The 27,715-nt window shown below is 47.5% G+C and overlaps 1 protein-coding gene across 2 annotated transcripts in view; it reads right to left on the bottom strand.

Moving 5' to 3' along the window:
- LOC144137567 (ribonuclease P protein subunit p40-like) overlaps positions 1-27,715 on the bottom strand; it is a 66,652-nt gene that overhangs the window by 24,970 nt on the left and 13,967 nt on the right. The window contains exons 5-7 of one of the 2 annotated variants that reach the window (XM_077669492.1): positions 10,532-10,865; positions 8,256-8,396; positions 5,149-5,369 (exon numbers count right to left, since the gene is read on the bottom strand). In XM_077669492.1, coding sequence (XP_077525618.1) covers positions 5,195-5,369; positions 8,256-8,396; positions 10,532-10,865 — 650 coding nt within the window. In that variant the 3' untranslated portion in view covers positions 5,149-5,194. Of the gene's footprint in view, positions 1-152; positions 5,370-8,255; positions 8,397-10,531; positions 10,866-27,715 lie in introns of those variants that run through there. The other variant, XM_077669491.1, reaches the window with a different exon arrangement.

Here is a 27,715-nt window from a genome sequence, read left to right as displayed (position 1 = left end):
ACATAGGTTCTAGTGCAGGAAATGAGCAAGTGAGTCGCACGGCCATTCCTTTTTTTCTAATTATGTAGCTTATTTGAGTGAAGTTTACGTTGAAAGTGGTGTCAGTATGATTCAAACCAGGAAATCTTTTAAATGACCAAAACTTGCGTTTTGTCCGCACGGCCCCTTTATTTGTGAACAGCAGACTCCGCAATTCGTCAACTCCGCAAAAAGTATGTAGCAGTAGCAGCAGAGTCAGTGAGTTAAACTAGTCAGTGAAAATGTGTCTCCGAAGACAAAGCAGTGCTGAAAGAGACGAAACAGAACTAGCTGAAAAAAATGAGTGCTGGCTAAGTGGGGCAGTGCGGAACTGTCCTGCCTTTCTGCGTTTGTATTCTGCTTTAGTAATGTGTTTTCTTCCAAGACAAAATCATGCTGTGACTGCAACGTTGGCAGATAGTTTTTTGCAAAAGGACAAAGTGGCACTATACATGAGCAGTGTTTTCCATCTTCTCCATTATCATTATTCATCAGTTAAAACTTGCACCAACTTCTCCGCTTACACATCCTGAAAAACTGAAAATTACTCCAGGTACCACGCAGTGAAAGATTGGGCGAGGGAGGAATGTCCAGAGCGAAATTTATATTTTCGTTTTGTGCTCACTCGACAGCTAAGTCAGCAGAAATGAGCACAAGGTATTCATGGGATAACTACACGTTGAATAATTTGAAACCACGTGATTGGCCCATGGAAACATACTTGTCAAAAAGTGTTGGTGCGTTTGATGCACCCAAGCTGCTCCTGACAGGTGAGGCGCACCGCATACTGCACGGCCCCACAGTAACTTTGATTACCTGTGAATCATTAACGTGTGTCAAAACATCGACGCATGGATATTTTTGTTTTCATCTACGTCAGAAAAACAACCTTCAGGGGTGGGAATCGAACCCGCATCCTTGCGGTCAGCAGCCAACGACTTAGCCACTGGGCCACTTTTGCAGGACACACCAGTCAAGTAATAATGCCTTCCAGGTGTGTGAACTTGCAAAGGAATTTTCGAAATGCAACAAGGAGGCACGTTTAAGGTGTGGCCCTCCACCATACAGAAGTGGAGCACTCCAGTGGCCTAATTGCCCCTCGGACGCAGCGAGGGAAGGGCAGAGTCAGTTTCATTCGCCTTCAGGCAGCCAAGAACGGGACATTTCGTCTGCTCAGCCCTGCACTCTGCTCGCATGACCAGCAGCAACACAACATTCCAGCACTGGCATGTGTCGCTTTTGTCAAAGGACCCTGCAGCACTTACCACACACTGTTTGGGATGCATTTTTGGGTATAAAGTCTATCATCCCAGCAATCTCCTCCTGTAAGAACTATAAAAATCTTTTAAGTATCGCCGGATCTACGCGAGATTTAAAATCGCTCATCATCGTTCTCTCTCAACTCGACTACATAACGAAGGCTGCGCACTCTCTCCTGCAGAGGGAGGTTGCTTGCGATGTTCTCTTTGGTGGCCTTGATATATCACAGGCCCGGGAGTTTTCTCTTTTGTACACAACCTCGAGTAGTCCATTTCTGGTGTGATGCGGTAAGAGCAGGCCCTGGAGCCAGCTCGCAACCACACACGCTCAGGCTGGCAGGGCGCTTTTCAACCAACAAGTGCTTGTTGTTGAGTGGTCTGGTTGAAAGTGAAGAATTGAGTTCATCACTCCAAATCCGCGCACATTAGAAACAAAGAAAAAGGCCAAAGCTGTACATACAAGTTCAGGCACAAAAAAGGTTGGTTCACAGTGCCGACGACACCGGATCATAACCAGAAATGCGAAAAATAAACCGTGACATTGTCCAGCAACAGCTGATATAACAGGCATTGCTGTGATGACATAATTAATTTAAGGCATTGCGAAATGAGGGAAACTAAAAAGAGCAGGGTTGGTTTTCCCGAATCTTTCTTAGTGATCTGCGAGCTTAGCGTTTCATGCGCACGTGTAATATTTGCGAGTACAGATTCCTGGGCTAGTTGGTGTTGCACTGTCGGAAAATTCATAGCGCATGCCGACGAGGACAAGCAAGGAAAGTGACACCCCGGAGCGCTACTTTCAGCAAGTTTTACTTGAGAGACCTGCCATATCAACACAATCACACACGCTGTAGTAATCAACTCAGAGTTGATTACTAGAGCATGTGTGATTGTGCCGTCATTAAGTTTAGCAGATAAAGAGTTGACATTTCCTAGCATTGCTGAAACATGTGGACAGTGGCAGTGAGAGTGCGATAAGTGTGTGAACATATAAGGCAGATCTTTTAAGTAAAACTTGCTGAAAGTAGCGCTCCGTGGTGTCACTTCCCTTGCTTGGGAAAAGTTGGTTTTACTGTCTCAATGATCGTCTCAGGACTACAGTCAAACCCGTTTATAGTGAATTGCAATATGCACCGCGATTAGTTCGATATATCCAATAGTTCGATATAGCCGAACCCGCCTATAACGAACTTATCGTTACAAGTTCGCGATCCCCGGGAGCCCCCCTCCTCCTCCTCAACTCCACCATCCCCACATGCAAAAACGAACACAGTAAAGTAGCCATTACCATACCAAAATAATCCATTTATTGCAAGTATTAAAGCTACTTTCCGCCTAAACTGCCTACTTTGCAAAGAAAAAAGCGGTGATTTTTGTTTCCACTTTCGTTTTGGCGGCTTCAACAAGCATAGCATTGTCTACACGAAACATTATTTGCACCAGTTCGAGTCCGCGTCCTCCAAAATCTAAGAAGCATTGGCGAAGCACATTGACTGCCGAAAGCGCTTCATTATAAGCGTCGGACGGCTTTCACTCGCGACATCATCGGGAATGTGGGGGAGCTCTTCCCACAGTTCACCGATGCTGCTGTCTTGGTCCGGACTCGCTGACTGCGCGGGTTCTGTCGTGAGTCCCGCGCGTCGGAAACAGTTACGGGAAGTGTCGGGCGTCATGTCGCTCCGTGCGAGGCACCATGTCTAAGTCGCAACTCTTGCTCCGTGGTCGCGGCCAATCCACATCTCAATCGCCGCTCTGAGACCATGCATTTCGGCGGACGTTCTAGGCGCGCTGAGTTCGATATATCGGATGTGAACTTCGTTATAAGGAATATGTTTCTCATGTATTTCCGTAACTGAATTATTTTTGTTCGATATATAGCATAATTCGCTCTATCCGGGTTCGTTATAGCCGGGTTTGACTGTATTTTGACGTCCGCTCACACTCAACTCACCTTAATCCATCTTAATCCACCTCAATCCACCTTAATCATTATAAATTAAATTTCATAATCATTAGTCGCCCATTAAACACGGCCGGACATGCTTTGGCTTGCTTCTGGCCTTCCTTGGGCCATGTGAAATTTTCCGTACAGTCCTATACATTTCCTGGTGACAGTCAATTAAAGACACCATCCATCCAATGAGGCATACGTACAAGGCTACTGCCTTAAAGGGACACTGAAGTGAATTTGTCAAGCTCCCGTTTTTGCTTGCACTGCATAGACTGGCTCAAATTAGCACACTTTTCATCGTTTATCCGGTTGACAAATCGGTAATTATTTTACAAAGCGCGAAAGAAGAAAAACTACCATGCGCGGTTTGCGGCGGCTGCACCAACTAAGCTGTGACGTTGAGAGGAGGGGCACCGTGATTGGACGATGCCCAAGGTAAGCAATCAAACAAGTTTCGGTTTCGGTTTCGGTTCTGTAAAACAACATGTTTGACATCCGATGGCGTCGTTGGATGGGCATTCTCAATATCCCAGTGATCGTAGTACCGCGCTTCTGCCATGTTGTCGACTGTAAAATGCATAAGATAAGCCTCCCAGGACGGCTTGTAGTCGTAGCATCACTAGCCGAGACCTACGCAGTGCATGAACGCCCTCCGCGTCCCCGCAGACGCACAAATGCATGCGCTTTTCCCCCATATTTGGAGCTTGCCTCACTCATGCCTCTATCGTAAAAAGCGTGTTCGCACCAGGCCAAGGGTCTGTTGATTCTGGCCTGTGCCCACTGCCCGCAAGTAGTTGGTGCTTATGGCAACAGCATGCCAACGAGAACTCGCTAGCGCGCCAGTGCCAGGCTGCGCGAGTTCTGCGGACTAGTTCGTGGAGCAGTGAACGTTGCGGCCCAAAAAAAGGCGAACTCAGTATAGAAAACATTGGCGAAAAACGAAAAAGTTACCTTATAAAAAAAAAAAAAAAAAAAGCTTGTGCCCGTGGGGATTCTAACTTGTGACGGGCAAAACACTTGCGATTACATACCTAGCGCACCAAACCACACGGCCACGGGAGAGAACGCTGCGGAAGGTGGAAATATAAGGTATATAATGTAAAACCAGTTTACACTTTCATTCAGTTTTAGTATTTCAAGCAGCTTAGGTGACTATTTGTTGTATTGCGCTCGTGCAGTAAGTGTACCCCGAGTTTCCACAATAGCTCACGTCTAGCAATTGCATTTCTTAGACGGAAAAGCGTTCGCAGATGCGTAGTCGTGCTGCTGACCGCTGTGCTTGTTCGCCCAGCGCAAAAAAGTGCTTCCCGCACCCTAGTTTACGCTGTACGGTAAAAATATCAGTTGATTTTATTTCCTTAGTACCTATATTGACTTCGCTGACTCTTCTAGCCCTTCAAGAGGCTTTATATTTTCGTACTGGCGTACCAGTCAGCGAAGCGTCGCTTGTGCAGTGCTTGTGTGAAGCGACCTTGACTTGGAGCTAGATACAGAGTACAAACTAACGAAGTAAAGAAAGGCGCATTCTTCCATTCACAAACGTGTTGTGGCTTAGTTTCAACTGATCGAGCGTACTGCCATGAACCGTCGGTGGCCGGCGGACTAAACGTTGGGCCGACTGACTCGGTCGCGGAAGGTCGGCGAGCCGTGCAGTAGCGCAGCCAATTGCCAGCTCCTCTCCTGCTGACGTCACACGAAAACGCCAAAGAAAATGGGCGAGAGTGCAGAGAGGAGGACAGCATTTTCGAATTGATTTTTCTACTAAATAAATTCGCGTAAACGCGCTCAGAGTGGTCGAAACAGGACCTAGGGACTCCGGACTACAATTTGCGCTCGTAATCCCGCATTGTTTACAAATCACTTCAGTGTCCCTTTAATAGCCTCCAGGTCACGAAAGCAAACCCTCCACGTCTGTTTCACCTGAAACTGCATTTTCACAGACTCGGTATTCACTCATTCCAGGCAGTCACTTTGGTGATCGGAAGAGGCAGTAGCGTCCATTGGCCGCACACACGATGCTCAGTTCAGAACTACGCCCAAGCACCAAGCTTCGATGTTTGTCACACGGCTGGGTGGGGTCATCATCAAATCTGTGCAGCACCAGGCAGAAGAACGGCCATTCTTCCCCAACCATGCATTGCCTGCACAAATAAAGACCCGCAATATGCTCAAAAGTATCAAGCAACAAGTGGCAGCAAAGGCGACAGCAGCCCACACTGTGGTGATAACGTCGACCATTTCACATACAATCAGCCCTGCTTATATTGCGCATATGCAGGGGTGTGTAAATATTCGAAACTTAATAATGTACACGCAAATAACGCGATACTCAAGTCGGCTTCAAATCAAGCAGCACTATTAAAAAATTCGAAAATATTTCCCAAGTATTTCGGAGTTTTGAAAACACTAAGGGAGAGTTGTTTCAAGGAGATCGGTTAGACAACATTTTGCCTTGTTGAAAAAAAAAACACCTCGCTAAAACACATGCTGCAAAATACATTCTTGGCAACAACTTAGAACTAGTTGGGCACTGGATGCATCACACTTTGAGATCGCCACAAAAATGCACCAGCAATGTCTGCTTTTGGTGAGGGCTTTCCCGCTCTGCACCGGTGACATGCGGGTAAACGGCATGGGGAATGTCCTTTTGGGGAGGGCCTCTTGCCTCCTTGACATCGGGTTCACTTTTTTGTGCTTTTCCTTTTGCATCCTGATGGCACCGTCACCCTCATTAACACTCTCTAAATAAAAAAGCCCAGCTGCGTCCTGACTTAGTCCCTGAATCTCTGGTTTTCTGACCAAATGATGTGCAAAGTTCATCTTGTTTTAAAACCGGTAATGCTCTTTTTCTTTTTTTTTTTAGACTAGAATATAAGAAAAATGACGAGTTTGTTGAGAATTGCGCTCCAAGACACTGTAAAGAAGCTTTCTTGGCAGGAAGGCATTGACACTGTGGCTTTCACAGAGCTAGTTTGACCTGCGTGTTACTTTAGGCACTTGAGGACATTTTGGCCTCAGCTTTTTTGATGAGTTTACATTAGGCATGACATGCCTTTCACGGAATCCATACTTGAGACTCTTGTGTATGCTTGCAGGGACATTTGTGGCACAAGTGATTTTAAGATATTCTTCTGGCGACACTGGTGGCGCCATCTGGCAATGGATCTGGGAAGCACAAGGACGTGCGCACTCAGGGCCACTGCCAGGTGGCGCCATTAGTACCACTGCGCTCTGTGTTTCGTTTTTTTTTCTGTACTTTCTGTAATATTTTATTTGCTATTGCAAAAATTAGGCATCCATGTATTTTGTAATAAAGGAACACTGCAAATACTACTTATGTATTGGGGTTCTGCCTCAGAATGCGTAATGTTTTGTTTTTGATCAGCAATATTGACAAGTAGAAACACTATTACCAGATTTAGATGTTTAGACATGGATTTGACAATATAAACGTCTCGTTCAACAGCTGTCTCGACTTTGCCAAGGCAACTCAATCATGGGACACAGAGACAGATGGACCAAAATTTCCGCGTCCAAGTAGCCCAAGAAAGACTGCAGTCTTTAAAAATTCGTGCACTTGGTACTGGGAAAGGGTCCCATACCAATTGCAAAACAGCGATGATGCCACCACACCATGAAGGCATGCTGCCGAGGGTTTCAAATCAGGTTAATTTTTTTATGCCTTGCGTTTCCCTATACATAGAATTTGCTTCCCAAATCTAACTGCTTCCAAGAATATATACACTTATTATTAAACAAATACTCAGAAACACTTGTTGTTTTAAGGTCACTGCATGAGATGCGAGTTTCCCGCATATAAAATATATATAGTATCCTAAATAGAGCCAGAAGTAGCAGGATGGCTTCTATATCTGTTTCATGGCATAGAAGGACTCCGCAAACCCTTTCGAATAAGTCTTTTTCTACAGGCTAGTTACCAAAGAATGCTTGAGCAATTGCGGGTTCCAGTTTTCTTCAAACAAAATCACTTACTTTGTATTTGTTTCAACACAAAAATCAGTACGTATTGATTTGATTGATTGTAGGGTTTAACGCGCCGACGCAACGTAGGCGATGAGGCGCGCCGTAGTGGAGGGCTCCGGATTAATTTTGACCACCTGGGGATCTTTATCGTGCGCCTAAATCTCGTACACACGGGCGTTTTTGCTTTTCGCCTCCATCAGAAAAGCGGCCGCCGCGGCCGGGAATCGAACCCGCGACCTCGTGCTCAGCAGCGCAATGCCTTAGCCACTGAGCCACCGCGGCGGGTTCAGTACGTATTCGCACATCCCTATTGATGTGCGGTAACTTGTTTTTGCTAGAAGCAGTGCTGTTTACAAGCTCTGCGCGCAGCAGTAGGCAATGAGCCAAGCAAATCACGATTGACGGCACATTTCATGCCGCACATTTTCAGAGGGATACTGGTTGTACTGCACAAAGGCATGCCTCAAAAAACACAGCCTCCAGACACCACTAGACGTCCATTCCCATTCTGTAGGCACCGTTGTAGGCATGATACCTTATAGGCTCTTGAGAGCATTGAATAAGGGGGATACAAAAATCAATAACAGGGGGGCCAACAAAAGAAAAACACACGCAGAAGGTAATACGGAGACTACAAAAATAGAAGTGAGAAAACAGGTGAAGCAACTTGCACTCAGAACTCGCGAAATACCGAAAATGCTTCGTCATATGTGGGAAAAGTAGGGGAAAAAAAGAGCTACGAGGTACATCAAGCAAAACACGATAAAGTAAAACAATCCAAAGGCCTAGGTGTTCGACATGCACCCAGATATCCCGAAAAAACCTTTACCACCCGGCATCATCAACTCCAAATGTGAAGGCAATGCGAGTACAGCAAGATTTTCAAAAGAAAATGCAATCAGGGCAAAGAGGTTGAGCTGGGCAAATATACTGGTCAAATATAAAAGCAATACTAGTGGTAGTAATATAAATATGGCTGCACGCGTGTTCACAAGATGAGACGCCGGGCCTGGGACAGGGGTGATACAATCGAGCCATGTCACCTGAGAAGGGAGAGGAGGTGGAGGACGCAGGCTGGCGTGAAGAAGCCCCGCCAGTCGGCCACCAAGAGCCGCGACACCTCCGTGCTGGGCTGGGGGCAGTGGTAGCGGCTGACAAATTCATCATCCAGATTCTCGGAGTCCCTGAGTGGGTGAGGAGGAGGAAAGCCAGCAGAAGGAAGGTCTTTGAGGGGCAGCCAGCAGAGGCACAACAACACCTTAAAGGGTCCATGAAGAGAAAATACAACTTTGTTTAACTTTAAAGAGTTAGGCTTCAGTACCTCACTCAGCTCCATTACGGCCACGAAAGACGTTTTTTAACCGATAAAAACACAAGAAATACTGCCGCGAACCATGTATGGGTTTGATTATTTATTGTTTGTTTTTACTGCCGGGCCACGCCCGGCTGTGTTATCTGCGTTCCAAACGAAGCGCGGCTTACATTCTTTACTTTTATGCCGCACGGGCTATCACATTCAGATAAGCAGACTGTTTCGCCCTAACGTCGCTAGCCCGGAATAATCTTCTGTGATCTACAATGTTCTGGATGTGAATCGACATTTCCAGAAACACTTGCGCCGAAAGATAAAAGCCTGCAGAGCAGATGCCGCAGCATTCATTCGACGACACTCGCCTGTGCTAGTCACTTTGTTGACCGCTGCTTCGCCGCCTCTGTATTCTTTTGAGTTGTTAGGGGAGCACAAGTTCGCTCCAATAAATTTGTTTCTCCTTCAAGACAACTGCGTCGTCCTTGGCTTCGTGACAATACTTTAGAACTTTCAAATTTCGCGCCACAGTGACGTGTTATCGGCGCGAGTGACGTCATATGGGCCATCGCTAGAAACATAATTTTCAGGGGTTAGAGGTGCACGTTAGCACTCAAGTGATTCGATCAAACGAAACTAGTGGCCCCACTACAATTGTCCAGTCATGTGTCCTGGCGATTGATTAGTTCGGCCGCCATCAATCACCCAAAAAAGATTCTGTGACGTCATAGAAAAGTTGCCGGAAACTGGCTAGTGAGTTGCCACAGCTCCACACGTTTTCCTTAATATCTCCGTTATTTTTTCGATTTTTGCGATGAAATCGGTATCATTTTTATCAGGACAAAGCAGCCTTTCTTATGACCCAAACTTGCATTTTCTCTTCATGGCTCCTTTAACAAGGCACAGAACCTGCATCATTATCCCCTGCCATGGTGCATCTAGATAAATGCAGCCACAGGAGCTAACCACCTGAGAACACCACGTTTCTGGCTTTCAACAAATACATGCACCACTGCTTCCGCAAATTAAACATTACCAAAAAGGCTTCCACGTTACTGGCATAACATCACCGTTTAATTTCTTGAAACCATTAATGGAAAAAAAAAAAAAAAACTCTCCAGTGGCTGAAAGGATAATTTAATAGAGCGGCTTGCACGTGCCCATGAATTCAGTCAAGACCACTAATAACAAACTCAACCGTAACATTGAACTTGCTTGTCATGTCCACAGTTCGTTGTAAGTGTAATAAGCGTTTTTTGCGCGCAAAAACATGGTGCACAAACGGCAGGCGCCTTCATGCGGATATCGCCTGGACGGTGCGCGACGATAACAGCACGCTGCCTGCAGCCATGAAGCGAAGTTTGCTGCTTGCCCGCCAGAATGGAACTCCTGGCCCAAAAAGAATTTAGACAAGCGGAAAACATAGCCCATAATATATGCAAAAGTGTCCTATGAATTGTCATTGGGGCCATTGCTGAAAGAAGCCAGCAACTTCCAGCCACAGTGGTAACCTGGCTCTCTGGATGCTTTAAAATCACCACCATTAGTCGGGACACACTGATGCGACACTTCTGATCGGGGCACAGTTCGCTACGCTTGTGGGTCGTTCATACAGAAACTGCTGCCGGCGCACAATCACTTATGCAGGCTGCTCCTCCACGCACGAACCACTTGGCAAAAAAGCGTCAAAGACACAATTGCACGATGAGCAAAGCCGAAGTTAATTTGCAGAATAAATTGGTTATGCGCACCTGTTTAGGCAGACAGGATGCATTCACAACACTCTCCAACTTGTCCAACACGGATATGCGCTCTTTGCCAAGCGACCTGCTACCTATGAGTTCCCTGAGTGATGCACTTATATGTGATGCCCCTTGAGTGATGCACCTATAAGTTCCTTCCCCAGTTTTCCAGTGATCTCGACTTGCCTACAGGGCCTGGGGGGCACTTGATCGGAATATTACAGCAAGGCTTTGGCTTCAATGAGCAACAACGACAGAGACAACAGCGCACCTCGAGGCGATGCCACAGACGACAGCTCCGAGCCACTCGTGCACTGGCAGCAGGTCCTCCTCCTCCAGATCCAGCGTCTCCAACGCTGCGGGGGTGGACTGGGTAAACTCCACGGATGACCGGTGGCGAGGCTTGCAGGTGACCACGTTGTAGCCAGCGCGGCTGAAGTGGCTCTTAGCCGACGAGGCGGGCAGGCTGGCAGGCTCTTCCGGGGGCTCCCAGCAGACGGCCACATTGGCTACGAGCTCTCTACACCTGTCCAGGGACTGCCGCACCCGCTCGTAGTTCTTCTTCTCTGGCCGGAAGCAGTCTTTCCGCAGGTCTATCATTGACCCTGAAAGAGGAAAAAATATTTTTTGGAGGTTACCGTATAGGTGGGAATATAGGTCGAAATTTTTTACCACAAAATGTTTGCCGAACCCCTTGACCTATATACCGGTCATTGGCATAATGTTAGTTGTCATCTGGCAACCAGGCAGCCCATCGGGCCAATCCAAACTGCAAAGGCGCCATTGCCACCAACATCAATTCAACTCGCCACCATTTCCTTTTTGTTGTTGCTTCTCTCGCTGTCAGTGGGCATGTGCATGCTATTGTCTTCTGGCTCAATATAAGTTACGGCACTTAGCACAAGTACACAACAGCATTTAAAAGAAATGTTGTATAGTATGCCCAAGCCGACGGCAATCTGTCCGACTAGCGCCAGTACAGTGCCGCCGAAGAGAGTGCATGCTACTGGCATAAGCTGAAGGGGCAGCTCTCAGTATGCAATGCTCGAAACACCTCGGTTTGGGGGTGCTGCTGCGATGTGCACCTGGAACTGAGGGACAAGGTGGCCACTTTTGTCGGAGAGCATCGTGCAACGCCTCTACGAATGGATGGCCGAGAGCAACACCAAGACGTTTGCTGGCCGCCTGCGCAAACCGAATCTCGTTGCGGTCTGCGCATGTGTGTCCCATGCTTGGCGCTCACTTACTGATGACATGGTCTTGTGAGTGTTTAAAAGAAGCACTCCATAAGCAATTTCCCGGACTGCACCAAGGACGACTTGCTGTGTGGGAGACAGTCGTCTGACAAGATTTCTGACAGCTGTAATGACAAAAAGTGCTTATACCCTCAATAAAATGGTAATATCTAGGTAATTTTCTATCCAATTTCCTGGCCACAAGGTAAGGGGATCGACCTATATTCCAGCTTGACCTATATATGGTATTTATTGAAAAGTTCAGCTGTCGATTTCTTCACTTGGCAACACTGGAAACGGCCACGGACATGGCTGATGCGCCACGGCGTGTGGGTGCCACTGCACCCACACGCCGGGGGAAAAAAAAAACCCCACCGGCATGCGTCGTCTGCTCTATTTCAACCCGATTCTCAATGGTGATGTAAACAGAGATGTTATTAATCGCACTCACATTGGATTCGAGACATTACTTTGCATTCGGTAGGGTAGAGATTGGAACGTCCAACACAAACCATGTGCTTAGCACGGACAAGTACCACCATCCCGTGGAGCCCGACGTAACCAGTAACGGCGCACTCACGTGGTTGCCTGCATGCATGCCTCGCCAGTGAATACAACCTATATTCAGACTTATTCAGACTCATACGGTAACTATTCTTTAGAAGGAACCTGCCAGGATTGGTTTTTCTATCAGGCCCAGACATGTGTCTTGCCAGCTTGGAGGATATTTGGAAAACTGTGGACATCGTGCAACCCATCAAATTTTACCGGGGAGGATGTGGTGGCTATGATGTAGTTGATGTGACCTCTTGAGAGAGCATTTAAAAGCCATCCGTCTGCTGCTCTTTGGGCCGGAAGTGAATGACGCCCTTTACGCCTAGACAGTCCCATACATCTCTCTACACCAAACTCGCCCTCTCACTGAAACTGCTCCATGACGGCATAAAATTCAGCCAGTTTTTTCTAGAGCAAATCTAAGTTGAAGTTTTGTGCTCCAAAGGAGATGCACTTTGGGCATGAGGCATGCCTAGTACTGGACTATGCAGATTCGATTGACTAATGCCACCTGTGGTTCATGCCATAAAACTTTCTACATGTGGACATTTACGCTTTTCGCCTTTATCGGGAAAATGGCCAACTGGGAGTGTACTCCCAAACACTCGCTCAACAATGCAGACACGTAGACTCTGCAAAAACGATCACCCGTCACATTTTCATCATCTCAGAAGAGTTTTAATACGTTGGCTCTGGTAAAAACCAGGAATGCCAGGAACCAGCAGAATGGCTTTCCAAACATAACAACCCGTCAAACTATACACACAGAGTTCACGTTAATTTCACGGCTCTTTGAGTGTGTTTGCAAAAACCACATTGCCTGTTGGAAATCTAAACAAGACTAATGTTCAGAGGGAGATTGGGGCTTGAGATGATAACAAATCGTCAAAAAACGGGGAACATTGATGGAGCTAACATTTGAAGCCCTCCCCCTTCGTGAAATGATAGCTCCAGTGGAATTTCGTTCTTGGACCATTTCTCATAATTATTTGTTACTGTTACAGTTATAAATATAAGCACTTTAGTGTGTTACAAAGTGCGAACTTTTATTCGTTCAAAATATTGCCGCGAACCATGCATTGCATTTGTTTATTTGTGTTTTGCTTTTGCTGCCCGGCTGCGCCGGTCTGTGTTGTCGGTGTTCTGTGTGCCAAGGGAGGTGCGTGTAAAGGTATACAAGTTCAAGGTGATGCCGTTTGGGCTGTGCACGGCGCCCGCAATGTTTCAAAGGGCAATGGACACTATGCTAGCTGGACTGAAGTGGCACACCTGCCTCGTATACCTTGACGACGCTGTGGTATTCGCCCGGACTTTCGATGAACACCTTGCAAGGTTGTTGTCTGTACTCGAGGCCATTCGTACGTCGGGGTTAACGCTAAAGCCTGAAAAGTGCCGCTTCGCTTACGAGAAACTCAAGTTTTTGGGACATGTTGTCAACGCCGCGGGAATCCTGCCTGACCCGGCGAAAACTTCAGCCATAGCGAACTTCCCAAGACCGAAAGACAAAAAGAGCGTATGAAGATTTCTCGGACTGTGCGCATACTACCGGCACTTCATCGCAAGCTTTGCACGCATTGCAGAGCCACTCACGCGCCTGACAAAAGATAGCACCCCTTTCATCTGGGAAAACGCCCAAGAAAAAGCATTCTGCGAGCTGCAACAACGCCTGCAAAACCCGCCCGTACCCGCTCATTTCGATGAAAACGGCGAAACGGAAATGCACGTGGACGCCAGTGATATAGGCTTGGGTGCCGCCCTCGTCCAAAAGCAAAGCGGTTGCGAAAAGGTAATCGCCTATGCAAGCCGTGGTCTGTAGAAGGAGGAAAAAAAACTACTCTGCCTCCGAAAAAGAGTGCCTGGCTATCATATGGGCTATTTCAAAATTTCGCCCATACGTGTATGGCAGACCGTTTAAGGTTGTGACAGACCACCATGCGCTGTGTTGGCTCGCCAATTTGAAGGACCCCTCTGGCCGTCTTGGGCGGTGGAGCTTGCGCCTACAAGAGTTCGACGATACAGTAGTCTACAAATCCGGCAGAAAACACTCCGACGCCGACTGCCTGTCTCACGCCTCCCTATCTGCCTCCCTACGGTGTACCACCCCCAAACGAACGGATTAACGGAACTCCTGCACAAGACAATCGCGGATATGCTGTCTATGTACGCCGATGTTGAACGTAAGACTTAAAACGAAGTCCTACAGTATGTCACGTTTGCATACAACACGGCTACCCAGGAAACCACACAGATGAGACCGTTCGAGCTTGTTTACGGAAGGCGGCCAACTACGATGCTTGGCGCCATGCTTCCCCACGTGGAAGAAGACGACCTCAACGCCGACGTCCAAGGATACCTTCAGCATGCGGAAGAGGCCTGCCAGCTCGCTCGAGTTCACACAACGGACCAGCAGCTGGTGGATGGGAGAGGTTACAATCTCCGACGCCGAGACGCCGGGTACCGCCCAGGGGATCGTGTGTGGGTTTGGACTCCCATCCAATGACGTGGTCTCAGTGAGAAACTTCTACGACGGTATTTCGGACCCTACCGGATTCTAGAACGTCTCGGCCACCTTACCTACGAGGTGATCCCCAATGGTGATTCCGGAACATCACAACAACGCACGCGGCCCGAAGTCGTCCACGTGGTTCGCTTGAAACCTTTCTATGCACGATGACGGACTTCTATTTTTTTATTTGTTTGGACTGTCGCTTGTGTTAGCATCGGGTTGATGCACTCTTAGAGGGGGGGGAAAGGCCGCGAACCATGCATTTGGTTTGTTTATTTGTGCTTTGCTTTTGCTGCCCGGCTGCGCCGGTCTGTGTTATCGGTGTTGTGTGCGCCAAGGGAGGCGCGTGTTCCGTTCTTTCTTTCTGTGCCGCATGTTATCCCTTCTGATAGGGAGAGCGTTCCGAACTAACTAAACAGCCTAGAATAATCTTCGATGATCTACAGTGTTCTGGATACAATTCGACTATTCCAGAAACTCTTGCGCCGAGTGATAAATTCCCGCTTAGCAGATGCCGCGGCATTCGAATCGTCGACACCAGTCTACGCACGTCACTTTGTTGACTGCTGTTTCGCCGCCTGTGTATTCTTTGAGTTGTTAGGGGAGCGCAACTTCGCTCCAATAAACTTGTTTTTTCTTCAAGACAGCTGCATCGTCTTTGGCTACGTGACAATATACCACACAACAAACACTCACACGGTCCTTACGTAGACTTATGGTTCTTTCGTGTTTATTTGAATGGAAATGCCAGAAATCTAAAAAAGAAAAGGCACATAGACTTACTAGTGAAGAATAATTCACCTCTTCACATTATTCCTTGTTGTTTCCTTTGGCTTTCTGTTTTTGTATCCGCACATGACGTAGCGGTCCTAAACGTACCACGCCCACGGCGGAAAATTAGGAAAAATGTCACATAAACACAGCAGAAAAGTGCCTCCGTTGGGTGACTCGACTGATGACTGTTAGAGTTATTTAAAAGACATGAAATCACCCTCCACCTGCGACGGCGTTTCCTCTTCTATCTTCCTAAATAAACAGATTTCGTTCCAAATAAGTCATTTGTCTAAACGACAACGATGGGGGAGCGAGTCTAACGTGACAATCTCCTATTGGTCGAGTCCACGCTGGAAGAATATTAGAGGTGTGTGAACGAAGGCCGCAAGGGCACCGACGGTTTTGTCGCGCTTCCGCTCCTTCCGGCAGGTGGCAAAACTTGTGTTGAGGCTATCGTAGCCGGGCTCTCTGCATTTCCCGCGCCCGTCGGGGCCGTGAAAGGCAAGCGCAGCAATCACAAACTCAATCGATGGCTTGTGTAGACTGGGTGAGCAGTAATGGGCATCTTTGCTCTATTTGATGCAGCACGAGAGATCGTCAGAAAACCTGTCTCCAACGCAACGTGGACCTTGAGAGTGGGATGATTACAATCAGCTGGCGCTATGTTATGTACACATGGCACGCATCCACTATTTTCGTTTAGCCTGCATCAGAAATATAGCAGCAGCGCAGGGGATGGAATCATTAACACTGCTGTAAATGCTATACCGCACCCGCGAGGCAAGCACTGCTGTTGCATAAAAATAGGAAGCTAATGATGACCTCCATTGAAAACTCAATAAATCCACTTTTGCGACTGCATTTCTCCTCTACCCGCCGCGGTAGCTTAGTGGCTATGGCGTTGTGCTGCTGAGCCCAAGGACGCAGGCTCGATTCCCGGCCGCTTTTCTAATGGAGGCGAAAAGCAAGAACGCCCATGTGTTCGAGATTCCGGGCACGTTAAGGATCCCCAGGTGGTCAAAATTAATACGAAGCTCTCTTCCACTACGGCGCACCTCATAACCCGGGTAGTTTCGGTGGCGTAACCCCATAAAAAATCAATCAATTTCACTTTTTTATTGAAAACATGCGTGTATAAACAATCCATCAGCGTTTTATGTACAACAGAAGTTGTACATTACAGTACAGCACAATGAAACAGAAAACACAACAAGAACTTCTGCCCATGTTCTTCCCCTCTTTGTGGAAAACAGGCATGTAACAAACACTGCTTTAGCAACTACACACAGTAAAATCCACCAAATCACGTCAGCTTTGCAAGCTTGCGCAGTTGCTGGGCTTTGTTCTTCATTTGAACTAGCCTCTGCTTGCAAAACTGCCTCATTCTCACAGCAATGTAACCATGTAGCGAGGTAGCCATGATTTCTTCGTTGTGGTTTGGACAAGGAAATGAAAATTTCTGCTCTTCAATCACTCTCTCGACAGCGAGTTCATAAACATTCTTGTCAGCCTCATGCTTATGAAAGTGGGCTTCTGTGGCTTGCAGAAAGTGGAAAACATGATGCTTCGGGTGCAGAAGGCCACCTCTGGTTTTGCACAAAACAAGAGCTCCTTCCGGTTGCTTGTGGACTTCGCTTTCTTCAACAAGGCCTTCTCGACATACGAAGCAGAACGTGTTGCGAAGAAGTTTCCTACACATGAATCCTTCAAGGCAGTAAATGAAGCAGTCAGAAGGGACTTCATAAACATGATCAAAAACATTCTCGCACTAGACTTCTGCTGAAACTAATCCATCTAGTTCCTGCTTCAGCTCCTGAAGCTTTGTCGTCTGTGCACCAGCTTCTTGGAAAGCAAGCTTTAAGTCTGTCAGTGTTAGTGCACAGCGTTCCTGGCTACCCTGAAGTTCGCAATTTCCAAATTTCGGTGGCTTCATTGGACTATAAAAGGACAACATATTATAAAGTTGAAGGAAAGGGGGCATAGAAGGCTGCTCATTCTGACCGCCTACATGGCGAATGACGCCAAAAAACCGCACTAGCACATCCTGATTGAACTTTCCCGTCAAAACGCACTTAAAACAGCAGCTTTTTAAGAGGTATCGCGACAGCTCCAGTGCTGAGAGAACTGTCGCACGAAGGCCTTCAGCCGTCTGGTCGGTTAAAAAGCTTGCTCGAGCTGTCTTGCCTGACGCTGCCTCCTTTTCCCCCGTATTTAGCCAATGCAGGAAGCAAGCAAGAACCCTTAAATCCTTGCTTCCGTTGGTAATGCCCTCCTTGGGATGGTACCTGTTCAGTGCGCCAAAGAGGTCACTGAACTTTTTTGTGAACTGTACTGTCCCTTTAACATTTTGAAGGCCATCTGTTCCCCTTGCCGAGTAGAAATCTAGGTTTGTGTGGCCAGCTTCACACGCATCTTTTCGATGTTTGTGGGATTGATGTGTGCAAAAGTTATCTTGGGGCAGACATGCAGGGGGGCAGGTTGCTTCTTATCCTCAACAAATACTAGCTTATCAAAATGGGACCAATGAGCACGCTCACCAAAGTACATTAGTGGTGCTGCCTGCAATGTCCCCAAAATTTCTGTAGCCACTATAGGTCATTGTCTTGGAATGCACCCTCACTTCCTTGCGTACTTGCATTTCATCAAATACAAGGATACCGTGCCGCTGAAACTCGTTCTTCGTAGCCAGCTTCTTGAGGGCAGCGAAAAGTCTGCTGTCAAATACGCATTTTGCCCTAACCAAGCTAAGTACCTCCAAATTGTTGTTACACATGGTAAAGGTAGCACATCATTGCCACGAAGGAAAGAGTGTGCTGCAGGGCTGTGGATGTGCAATAAGAGGCACATCAAAATCCAGTCTTCTGTGTAACGACGGCTTTTCTTATTCTGAAATCTGGCTGCTGAAATGCACTCTTTGACTGCGGTTAGTTGTGCGCTTGGAAGATTCATTTCACTGAGTTTTGAATGCGTTGACGAGCTTGCTTAAGTTCTGTAGAAAGGTTCTTGAACCTCTTGAGAAGGCGACTTTTCGATCTCTTTAAAGCATAATTAGCGCATCGCAGTGCTGCTATCTTGTCTTTGTTTTTGTAGCCATGTCAAAGTGCGCAAACCCTGAGCCTTCCCTTTGTGTGTTCTCTACTTTTTTTTTGGTGTATCTGCCAGGTGTCTGAAAGGCTCGCGCATTTTTGGCAAACTGATGAGTCCGTGTTGAGTATGACTTGGCAGCTGTTGTGTCGCCATTGGTCATACATGTCAACAAATACACTTTTTTGCTCCACATCTGGGTACTCCAGCATACTTGGTCCTCCAGCACAGAACCTGATTTCTTCTACATGCTTCTACATTTCTTCTACATTTCTTCTGACATTTTCAACTGTGGATATGGGGCCTGAATGCTGCCTCTTTTCTATCACAGCACTGCCTTTCCTAGGAGCGCCGTCCTTATGTTCATACTCGCGTCGATCTCCACAATTCTTGGTGCCACCAATGATGATGCAAAGCTTGCGGCTCCCGAAGAACACGACGCAGTTGCGGCTGGTTGGTCGACATGCGGCGAATTTGACGCACCTTCACCGGCGAATTTCCCGCACTTTAACTGGGAAAAGACGACGCTTTTTGATTGGCCAAATTCAATCCTGTGAAAACCCCACGTTTTCGATGGAAGGCAGGGTTCCAGTGGGCCATCAAACAACCTTCCAAAGGGCGAGAAAACAGCCTTCATTGACAAAGCTGGGCCACTTTGCTCACGCTCACCTGCAAAATTCGCGCTTTTATCGGGCTGCGCCGCAAAAAATGGGCTGGAGCCGCATCCTCCGTGGTCTGGGCTAGGAAGATCATTCGGCTGTTCGCAAAGCTCCTTCATTAACGGCGCAGCATTCTTCTTTTTCTCTGGAGAGGCTGTCATTCCGAAAGTCGCTTCCTGCTTTTAGTGGTCTTGGAAAGGTACACAGGGCAATCAGGAAACTTTGTTGGCACAGCGTCTTTTGAAAGTTCTGCCCGTTGTGGTACGCTTATCAGGACGTGTCCCTTACATTCGGCAGTCCATGTTTTCGATACGAGGTGCGGCTCAAAATGTCTTTCACACACATGGTCCGTCAGTTGGAGCACCCGGTCTTTCCTTGAAGGATTGCATGGCACCACAGGTTCAGTCGTTCCTCTTCTTTCGGTGCCGAAAACAGGAAAAACTTCTCGCGACAGGACTTATATCCTGTCGTGCAAGGAGGCACGAAGCACTTTTTTCCCATCACGGAACTTCATTCGGCACTGCGAACATTGGCACTGCGGCACTGCGCAGTGCCATCGGCGCTGCGAATTGAGGCACATGGCACTCAATTCCGCTGAACATGCCCGGGAAACGAGTCATTGTCGCAGCTTTCTTGCAATCCGATGCAGTTCGGCAGGCCACCAGATATGCGGCGCCATCTAGCGGAGCTCCTGAAAAGCACGAGCAGGCTGCGCGCTCCCCACCCAAGCAGCGAGCCGGCCCCGTTGAGACACATCTTATTCTTCCACCGTGGTCGAGTCGCACCCCAGGCAGGAGATGCCTATAACTATACCGGCATCCAAAAGGTGCAAAAAGAGAAGCGGGATGCCTAGATAACAATGGGGTCTGCTACATCGCGCGGGCGAAACCTGGCACTTTTTTACCGAGATGGAGTATAATTATGAACGATGACAGACACAGGCGAAGTTTCATACTCTGCAATTGTTTAATACAACACAGTCGCATGCATATACAGCAGCATATTCAGAAGAACAAGAAGCGCTCAGCTAAGAGCAAAAACGAACTACGAAAACAAGGAAATCACAACCCATCCTACCCCAATTTCAAAAAAGATTGTAACATAATTACTTAATGAATCAGGCAGGAAGTTTAAATGTGAATAAACTCAGAATTACACACAAGAAAAACAAAATACTGTTTCATTATTGTGTGACTTAGTACACGCTATCTTTACTACATACGCTATTTACACAGACGAAGCCGGTACAAAGACACGCACCGAGAGAGCTACACACATACACACAGTTGAAACAAGAAAACATAGTACTCATTGCACACACAACAGCAAATATCCCATCAGAAAAGAGGATTAAGCAATCTGCATACCGTTATAAATAAGCATTACCCCCCCCCCCACTACACCTTTATGTTAGTGGCACACCATAAATGAGAAAAGCAGTGCCATATTTTCCAGTGATCTTGTCTTTTTCTCTCCACCAGTTGTACTTTTGTGTCGGTTCGGAAATCTTTTTCAAGCCATGACAATTCAGTGTGGTTTCTGCATAAACATCGCAATTTCATCCACGCAGACTGGTGCCCAATGAATTGACATGAGGGCTAACCCGTTAAAGGGACCCTGCAACACTTGCCATCGACTACTAGTAATGTGTTTTGGGATTAAGTCTATTGTCCCAGAAATCTCCTCCCGCAAGAATTATGAAAATCCGTTCACAATTAACGAAACTACGCGTGATGAGAAATCGCGCATAATCGTTCCCTCTCAACTCGACCGCGGAACGCGACGAAAGCTGCGCGCTCTCTCCCGGAGAGGGGGGCGGCTCGCGGCGTTCTCTTCGGCGGCCTTCGATATATCACATGCCGGGTAGTTTTCTCCTTTTCTCCGCAACGCGGAGGGGCCTATTTCCGGTCTGGTGCCACAAAAAAGCAGGCATTGGTGCCTGCTCGCAAGTGCGCGCTCGGGCTGGTAGGGTGTTTTTGAAGCAATAAACATTTGTAGTCGAGTGGTCCCGTTGAAAAGGATGTATTGAGCTTATCACTCAAACTCCGCGCGCACTCAAAACACAAAAGAAACGGCAAAACTGTGCCTACAGGTTCAGGCATAGAAGAGGTTCGTACACAGCGATGACGACGGAAATGGGAGAATCTAGCCGCGAAGTTGACCAGTGACAGCCGATCGGGCAGCCATGGCCTATGTGACGTCCCTTAGGCCATGCATAATGAGGACAACTGAAGAGAGAGCGGTTGGTTTTTCCGCGTCTTCCGCATCGATTTGCGCGCTCACCGCTTCACGTGCACGTGTAATATTTGGCTCAGGTATTCCTGGCAGTGTAATCTAAACGTCGCGCAGGTTTACTTGCACTGCTCAAAGAGTGTTGCAGGGTCCCTTTAAGGCGCTCTTTAGTGGTTCGGTTTCGTAGTTACGTCTTAACCCTCTTTAATGTTGAGAAACTGCTTTCTGCCGTGGCGGTTGTCACTGGAAACGTAGCCAAAAGCTGGACCAGTGTGTGAACGTTCGGAAACAGGCTCCCATCGCAAGCGTCGGTGGCATCGTGCGGCATCTCCTCGACTACCATTGCTTCCCATTTCATTTCGCGCATTTCCCACTCTCCTCTTAGTGCGGGGATGTGCGTTGTCCGCGTGTCCTGTATGTAAAATTGGAATTCTAGCTGCCTGGACTCGAAGTTTCCTTTAGAGGCGTGTTTGGGTACAACAAACTGCAGACTACTCAAGATTGACCCGTGACTTGCAAATCGGCGCTCGAGGGAAGCTCTCAGATCGTCCATGTATGGAATAAACGTCACCCGCCTATATTATTCCTCTGCTGAAGTTGATAAGTTATCGCGATGTTTCTGCGTACCGACTACTCGCGGCCTTTCACAGTTTACGCCAAAATCAGACGCTGTCTTTTGACATACGGAAAATTTTTTCGGAAACTCGGCCTCAGAATTAACAGCCATTTCTTCTAGCTTCTTCACAACGAGGTCTACGTAGTCTAAAGCGACATTCATGTCAACAGACGCGCTCTGTAAGTACTCGGACAAACGATGTGTGAAGCTTAAGAAGGTGTCACAAACAGTAAGACCTGTGAGAGAGTTGAAGGAGCATACTCGATGGTGGAGGGCAGATGCAGTGGAAGCGCTGGTTGCATCGCGGGCGGTCTCAATGAGCTCTTCTAGTGCGGCAACTATTTGGGGCAATGCGTCACTAAGCAATGAGTCCGCATCGCGGCGTTCCACCCACCTCGTCTCACAATATCGTTGTAAGCGGCAGAAGGATTTCGAGGCACATTCAAGGTGCCTCTTCAGGACCGCAGTTCTTTTAGGCAAACCCCTGAAGAAAGTGCAAACTTCCTTGATCGTGCTGAAGGCGCGTTGAACGTCTTTAACTTTGAAGGCATCGCTCAGGCAGAAGTTGAGGGAGTGCGATGAGCAATGCGTGTACAACGCAGTTGGAAACTCTTCTCGAATGATCGCCCGTACACCACGAAATTCTCCACTCATCACCGCTGCACCATTGTGACCTTGGCCTCTCAGGTGTTCCAGCTGAAGGCCTAGCTTAACAAGCTCACTTTTCAGTGTATGAGCTAAGCTAGAAGCACTGACATCTTCCACAGCTAAAAAATGACAAGAAATCCTCCCGAATGCACAAAGTGTCGGGGGTTGACGAATCGCACACACAACGAAAATTGTTCTGTTTGCGATATGTCCGATGTTTCGTCTGCTAGCACGGCAAAAAATTCTGCTTTGCTGACTTCTGTGACAATTCTATCTTGGATCAGTTTCCCAATAATAGAAATGATTTCATTTTGCATGCGCGAACTTGAGTACAGAGCGTTGTTTGCGGCTGTTTGAATGTGATCAACCAGCACAGTGTCCCCTCCGTTTGCTCTGTAGTGTAAAAGCGCCCTAAGTTGCCATCGTTATTTGCTGGCTCTTCAAGAGTAAGTCGCCCTGAGTCTTTGTCGCCTCTGAGAGCGAGGTCTTGTCTTCCGCACAGTCCGATAATCTCAACGATTGTGCGGAGCTTAGCCTCGCTGTCCTCAAACAAGTCCTTTGCTTGCTGGTTGAGCTGCATATGGTCGCTATCATCCACTTTGCCTCTCATCACATCGAGGAAACTTTGCGCATCAAAAGTGGCTTTCATATCTGTCCGCGAATGGCTTTCGAAAGTCTCAATGGCGTGTTTCCACTTTCTAAATGGCGTGGTCACGAGACTTCTGCATGGTTGGTGAGCCCCTTTACCAGCTTCCGGTTTAGCACAAAAAGCACGCAAGTTTTGCAAAATGCTCCATTCTGAACAACAGAAAAAGCAAACCACTTATATCGTTGAAGCCAGTGGCACGAAAACTTTCTTGTCTTGCCGTCACTAGAAACCGATGGCTGAAATTCGTAGTCGGAAAGAGGCGTCCAGGCTTTGAAGTATGCCCGGTCTTTGACGTCATCAGGTATGTCAGCGCAGTTAGCGTAGAGTCCAATGTCGTATCCACTAACTGGGATGGCAGTTCCTGCTGTTTCTTCAACCTGATCAGATGTCCCGGAATCGTCACCTGTCGCTGCTATGGTTCCGTTTGATGAAGTGGAAGCTTGGGGCGAGCCAGGGCACGACTCCTATTAAGAGGAAAAAATTAATTTAAAATTAGCCCCAGCTTATAGCCCTACGTGATGCATGTGGACATTGTTGAAAGCCTTTCTTTGAGTTACAATGCTCAATCTCACCCAGTAAGGTTACATGGCCTGACTGCTGGCCGCCATTAGATAGCGCCACGCGATTATCGTACAATACAGTGTCCCAGTTTCTTTAGACATGTACAGTCGCGGGCAAAAAGCATGTAGCCAAAGATAGTTCAGTCAATTTTGTACCGTGTACATTAGATCAGTTTGCGCGGAGCACAGCAAAAAACTTTTGTGATTACACTTCATTTGTTTTCTAATATCAATACGGAGCTGCAAAAAGAAATCACCTCTACACCAAGTTTGCAAAATTAAAAAAGAACAGCAGTAATTAATATAATTACAACAATAAATGCACGTACTGATCAGTAACTATACATTCCATCTGCTAATATGTTAATAAGGCATATTTCCGGAGCATCCTATATGTTATACGCAATTGAAAGTGCATGTCAAGAGTTCAGATCTCAGTGGAAAACCCCTTGTGCTTACATAGTTTTCTCCGAGCAAAACCTGCAACTACTAGTTATAGTAAAAAAAGGAAACAGAATGCTAGGTAAATCGGAGATGTCATCCGCCTAATTTCGTGTGACCTTACCCGAAACCTCCGCCAAAGTTCCGCGTTTAACGGCCTACCATTCAAAGCACCAACGATTCAGGCCTCGGAAATTGCAGTACGGAGATGCACTGGACTGCAATATATGCAAAAAAAAAAAAAAAAAAAAAAAAAAAGGCAGCGGCAAGCATTACCGCTTACCTTTGGAAGTTTCATGAAGAAGCTTATTTCCAGGGATGCGCCTTGTCGCTTCCTCGGTGTTGAAGCATGGCTTGTCCTGCTGTCCTCGCCCATAGCAACTGCTCAGGATGCAAGGGGGGAATGAGCTTCTCCTCCGTCTTCTCGTTTGGCCCGTTGATGAAGTAAACTCGTTGCTATCTGCTGACACCATGACGATATTCCGACATCGCAAGACCACGGTATGTTTAGTGTGTCTTGTAATCACATCCTGTATACGCAGGGTTTTATAACCTCTCTAATACAAAGAAACGGTTCACAGTTCAATGTTGACGCCGAAATTTCTCTCGGCCAAAAGACCTGTTGATGTCCGTCGAGGTGTCTGACCCGTGTTCATTTTCACCAATGACCCGCTGCACACCCGTCTCTCTCACGTTGACCATTGGCCACCTTGACTCCGTGCCCTTCCTCGCTCAAGCCCGGTGTTCGCGAGGTCTGTTCATAGGAATGCAGCTCGGGGTCCGTAAACCCGCCGTTGTGCATAGCAGCCATTAACCCCAACGGCTGTCAATCAACGATGCCGCTGTCACTGGCTTTAGTTGTCCGAAGGAATGCCGCCGGTGCATCTTGCCACCATACAACTGCGATGCATGCCTACACTTTGTCACCATGCCGTCGGCAGGCTTTGTAACGTTCTTGCGCTCCCTTTGTCCTTCTTGTCCAAACGGACGTACCGACGGTAGAACAGGGCTTTTGTACTCCCACGGTAATTTTCCTTAAGTGGGCGTAACAGTCGTTAGAGGAGCCAGGCGATGAGTCAAGCATCCCCTCGGGCCACTCCGCTTATCGCCATACGGCTCCAAGCCTTTGCGTCGTCTTGGCTTATTCGGGGGACACTGCACACGTGCGCAAGCCGGATGTTGGAAGGCATTCCGTGGGCTTATGGGACTTTGAACCTAACAGCGGGTTTTTCAGCGGGAAGCAGACTTCGTGCCGACAAACGCAAAAGCAGCTTTTCCACGAAAACCAGTGGAGAAAGCGCTGTGAGTTTTGCGCAAGGAAGGAAACGGTTGAGCCACAAAAACCAGACATGAACGACAGTAACCACCGACACCACGGCGCGCTAGGACAGAGGGATTTGTTAAATAGTTAAAGAATAAAAGTTTTCTTGCCCACCAAAGCATACGCGACGCAAGCCGCTGAAGCCGCCACCCTGGCGAAACAAGCTATAAGTTGCTCCTGTCCGAGAGGACCCAAGCCCCGACGATTGCAGACGAACAGGACGAAGGCGTTGTAGCGAATGGCAAGTGGCGGGCCGGCAGGAGAGCCCGAAGCCAGTGTAGAGCGGTACTGGCTTCCGTGTAAACGGAGCACATAAAAGCCGCGTGTTTTATTTTTTAAATCCAACAGTGACCACCAAATGGGGCGTTTTTTCGAAATGAGCCAAATCCACAAACCAAAACTAAGCCAGATAAAACTGCACTGCCAAAAAAATCCCGCCAATAGATGAGATAACGCCCTGCAAACGTGCATGCAGATCCTAGTTCGTATCGAAAATGAGACAGATCCTGCTGTGGCACAGATCAAAATGAGCCCAATTCATTTGCCCAATGAGATTTTGCTTTTGGTGTAATTATTCAGGCTGTTTTGTGGGTGTTTTTACCTTTTGGGAGCTGGGTTATCATGAGCTCAGGCAGCAATTAAGAGATCGGCGAAGGATCTGCCACAGGATGTCCACGACAAAGTGAACCGAAGTGAACGAAATAAAACTGAGATATGTGAAACTATCATTTCATCTCGTCTCCCTCGTCCTTACGGAGTAAATCTGGCTATTATTATTATTATTACTCTCATATTTACCATTTAGGTAACTAACAAATTATCCTTCTCTTAAAGGCCAACTGCACTCAAATTTCACCCTGGATAAATGCCTTCGAAATGTGTAGTAGGTACCATGAGAACTACTGCGACGCAACTGGTAGCTCTGTGCAATGCGTGGTTATTCAGTTTCAGGCACTCAAAATAACGCCCTTGCAGACGACAAAGCACCTGCCGGCGTGTCGCGCAAACGGCCATTTAGCGGAAGTGACATGCCAGCCGTCCAGGCCGATCGGCCTGCCTCGCAGCGGGAGAATCCAGGAAACTCGTACTTCGTGCCGGTACGCCTGGCTTTCATGGCTCCGAAGAGGCTTCGTTAACCGTATGGTTCTCTCCTTTTCGATTGTCGTCGCGACATCATGCCTGCGCAGTGTGCTGCTGTCAGAGCGCACGAATAGTGTCGTACTTGCGGGACAAGCGCTCGCTTTTCCGCGCGCCTCCCACACCCCCGCACGCGCGCGCTCACAGTCTCCTCCTGGCTGGCCGAGCCGGCCGCGTCGGCCGGTCCGCACAGCTCGCGCCGTCAGGCCAGGCCGTCTGGCCGCTCGCACCGACGGCTGATACGTCACTTCCGCCTGCTCGTAATGGCCGCGTTTTGCCCAGTTTCGTTTTCAAAACAGTCGATTTTTTACGGTCGCTTGCGGCGTAATTACGCACATTTTAGGCGTCATACTTCGTACATCGCGGTCTTTTTAGTCATACTATGCAGGAAACGTGATTTCGCGCGGTAGAAATTTTGAGTGCAGTTGGCCTTTAAAAACCATTGGCAAATTCGCCTCTCTGTGGGTACGAGCGACTTCATTAAGGTGAAGAAGATAGGAGCAGGCTTCTTGTAAAGCGTTTTGGAAATTTATGGCAAGGCAATGAAGGGCTTGCTTACTTCGTGAGTGTCCAGGCGTGCTCAAAAAAGTACCCTACAGAACAATTCGAAGAGAGCTGCTAATGCTGCCAAGAGGACCCACCGGCTCTTTATGTATAGTTTTACTGTTCTTGAAGCCCTGTCGCATATGTTTATTGCCTTTCCTGCTTGAAACTCCACCGTAGCATTCTTGAAAGTCGATTGCAATAAAGTTTTCATAAGAATGCCGCACCAGCTTGACTGTTTCAATTGAGTACGAGCCAAATCCGAACTTATCTTAACATTGCTCAAATTAAGACAAATAAAAAATCTCTTAATTACTTGTCGCCATAAATTTCCCATAGCTGACATGTAAAACATGTCATTCAATAGTTTTGACTAGCATTGCATTTAGGTCCGGTAACAAACTTTCGCTTTTTACTCAAATTCACGTTAGATTGATTTGGCTCCTTTCGAAAAAAAAAAAAATGCCTCAAATAGCTATAAAGCCCGGGATTTAT

This window comes from Haemaphysalis longicornis, unplaced genomic scaffold (assembly GCF_048455015.1).
Source record: "Haemaphysalis longicornis isolate Haplotype H1 unplaced genomic scaffold, Haemaphysalis longicornis Haplotype H1 scaffold_402, whole genome shotgun sequence".
Lineage (NCBI taxonomy): Eukaryota > Metazoa > Arthropoda > Arachnida > Ixodida > Ixodidae > Haemaphysalis > Haemaphysalis longicornis.
This window is presented reverse-complemented; position numbering and strand designations above follow the sequence as displayed.